The sequence below is a fragment of the Lissotriton helveticus genome, chromosome 2_1 (assembly GCF_964261635.1).
Source record: "Lissotriton helveticus chromosome 2_1, aLisHel1.1, whole genome shotgun sequence".
Taxonomy (NCBI): domain Eukaryota; kingdom Metazoa; phylum Chordata; class Amphibia; order Caudata; family Salamandridae; genus Lissotriton; species Lissotriton helveticus.
In genome coordinates, this window is record NC_136059.1 from 1,455,971,446 (window position 1) to 1,455,973,492 (window position 2,047).

General features: G+C 49.6%; 1 protein-coding gene across 1 annotated transcript; it reads right to left on the minus strand.

Moving 5' to 3' along the window:
- Positions 1–293: 293 nt before the first annotated feature.
- Positions 294–1,693, minus strand: LOC144819794 (uncharacterized). The gene is made up of 2 exons (XM_078677540.1): positions 1,436–1,693; positions 294–1,139 (listed from the first exon to the last, which is right to left on the minus strand). The coding sequence occupies exons 1-2, from the start codon at positions 1,617–1,619 to the stop codon at positions 775–777; spliced, it is 549 nt and encodes a 182-aa protein (XP_078533666.1). The 5' UTR covers positions 1,620–1,693; the 3' UTR covers positions 294–774.
- Positions 1,694–2,047: the final 354 nt, after the last annotated feature.

Sequence of the window (2,047 nt, forward strand, 5' to 3'; positions counted from 1 at the left end):
GTGGCTAGTGCCATGCTCCATAATATTGCCACAAGAAAAGGGACACCAGTGGAGCTGAGTGACTCAGGAGCCTCAGACGTAGAGGGGCCTGGACCAGGACGTATGGTAGCTGGTAGAGCTGTTGCAGCGGCTGGGCGCCAGAGGCGTGATGAGATTACGCGCAACTATTTTTAGGTAAGGAAAAGAGACACAATGCCAATGAATGTAAGTGTGAATGTTGTTTTTAATCCTTAATAGCAGGATATGTATTAACTGAAAACGTACAGTAGTCATACAAGATATATTTGGCACATGTTTCATTCACAGTGCTCAGAAAAGTGAAGGAGTGACTCACAAGTTAAATGATGCACAGCCTAATGTTCATTTGAAGGTGTAGCCCTATTGGTCCTGCCACTACGGCGTCTCTCTAAGGTGGGCGGTGGGGTGGTGCTGCTCCGATTTGACTGCATATCTTCTACACTTGGAGTCAGTACTCCCGACCCTGTTGTGCGTACTAGGCGCAACTCATCCACAGCAGGGGTCACTTGCAAAAGCGCATTTGCTATGTCTTGTGCAGAATGTGAGAATTGCCGCTGCATCTCAATGCTGCGCCTGGCCTGGATGCTTGATGTAGCCGCCAAGCGGTTGATGGCCCGGGTGTACCTATCTTGGCGTTGCCAACCTCTGCGCCTAGCAGTACCCTCTGTACGCATTTCCTCGCATACCGCCTGTAGGCCATCCCTCAGGTCATTCCTGAGTCCACGGAAGCCATCCCTCACCTCCCTTTGTAATAGTTTAATGTTTTTCGACTGCAGGCGCTGCACCTGCAACATGTTGAGTTCCAGTCCAGCAAGAACTGAATCCTCGCCCTTCACCATTGTTGTCCGTGCGTCGTCTGCGCCTGGCTACACTTCGTGGGACATGCTGGTCTGTTGCAGGTCCCTCTTGCTGTGGTTGTGTGTCCACATTGGTTACATTTTCATCACTTGCATCTGCGTCATCCTGAATTGGCGCAAGTGGTCTAATAATGTGTCTCCTTCTTTGTCTGTGAGTGGTCACGGGGCTGTCCTCCCCATCCGTGTTCACATCTTGGCCGGCATCTCCTGACTCAATACTCTCAACGACTGTCCCACTGCCTGAGGGCTGTGTTGAAGATGGTGCTGTGGACAGAACAGCACACATTAATTGACTTTACTAACTTGCACTGTATAAATACATTTTTCACACCTATTTGATTTACAATTGTCTCATGTTTCACTGTCATGACCTGCAGAATATATGTCTGACTATTTTAGCTGCAATTTTAACACTTTGATTTACATGTGACTACATCTCCCATGATGCATTGCTATGTCTACCTGTGTGCCTGCTCTGGACTACCAATCTTGTTTCCTGACCCTTGCTCACTGCTGGGAGGTGTTGGGGGGTGTAAGGGGTGTGAGGGCATGGTTCTTACCTTTTCCAGATGCTGGCTGGTCAGAGCTGTCGAGATCAGCCACTCCTCCCACACTCTCTGGTTGCAGGGTCCCCTCCACCAGTTCCTCCAGGGGTGTGGAATCAGAAGCAGATGAGGTCCCACCACCTGTTATCCTGGACTGCTCCAGCCTGGCAACTAGTTTTTCCTTGGAGCGCAGGCGCATGTCGTACCAGCACTTTCTGAGGTCCTCTACACTCCGGGGTGTCACACCCACAGCATTCACCTTGTGCTGGATTTCTTCCCAGATCCTCATTTTGCGGTTCTCTGGCACCTCCCTGGATTTCCTTCCAAAAAGTAAATCATGGTTTGACACCATTTCATGAATCAGAGCCTCAAGTTCAGCCTCAGAAAACTTTTGTTTTCTTTCTCTTGAGCTTTCACTCTCCTGCTGCTGGGATTCCTGCCTGGGCGTGGCTCCACTCTCAACCATGTTTCTCCAGGTACACACTGCACTGTTCCAAACACACCTTCACTCTGCCTCTGATTCAGGAACTCAGGTGCAGCATGGGTAGTCAATCACTTCCTGGTTGTGATGTCATCATGCTGCACCAGAGTTCCTGATTGGCTTATTTGCGAAATTCACAAATTGCG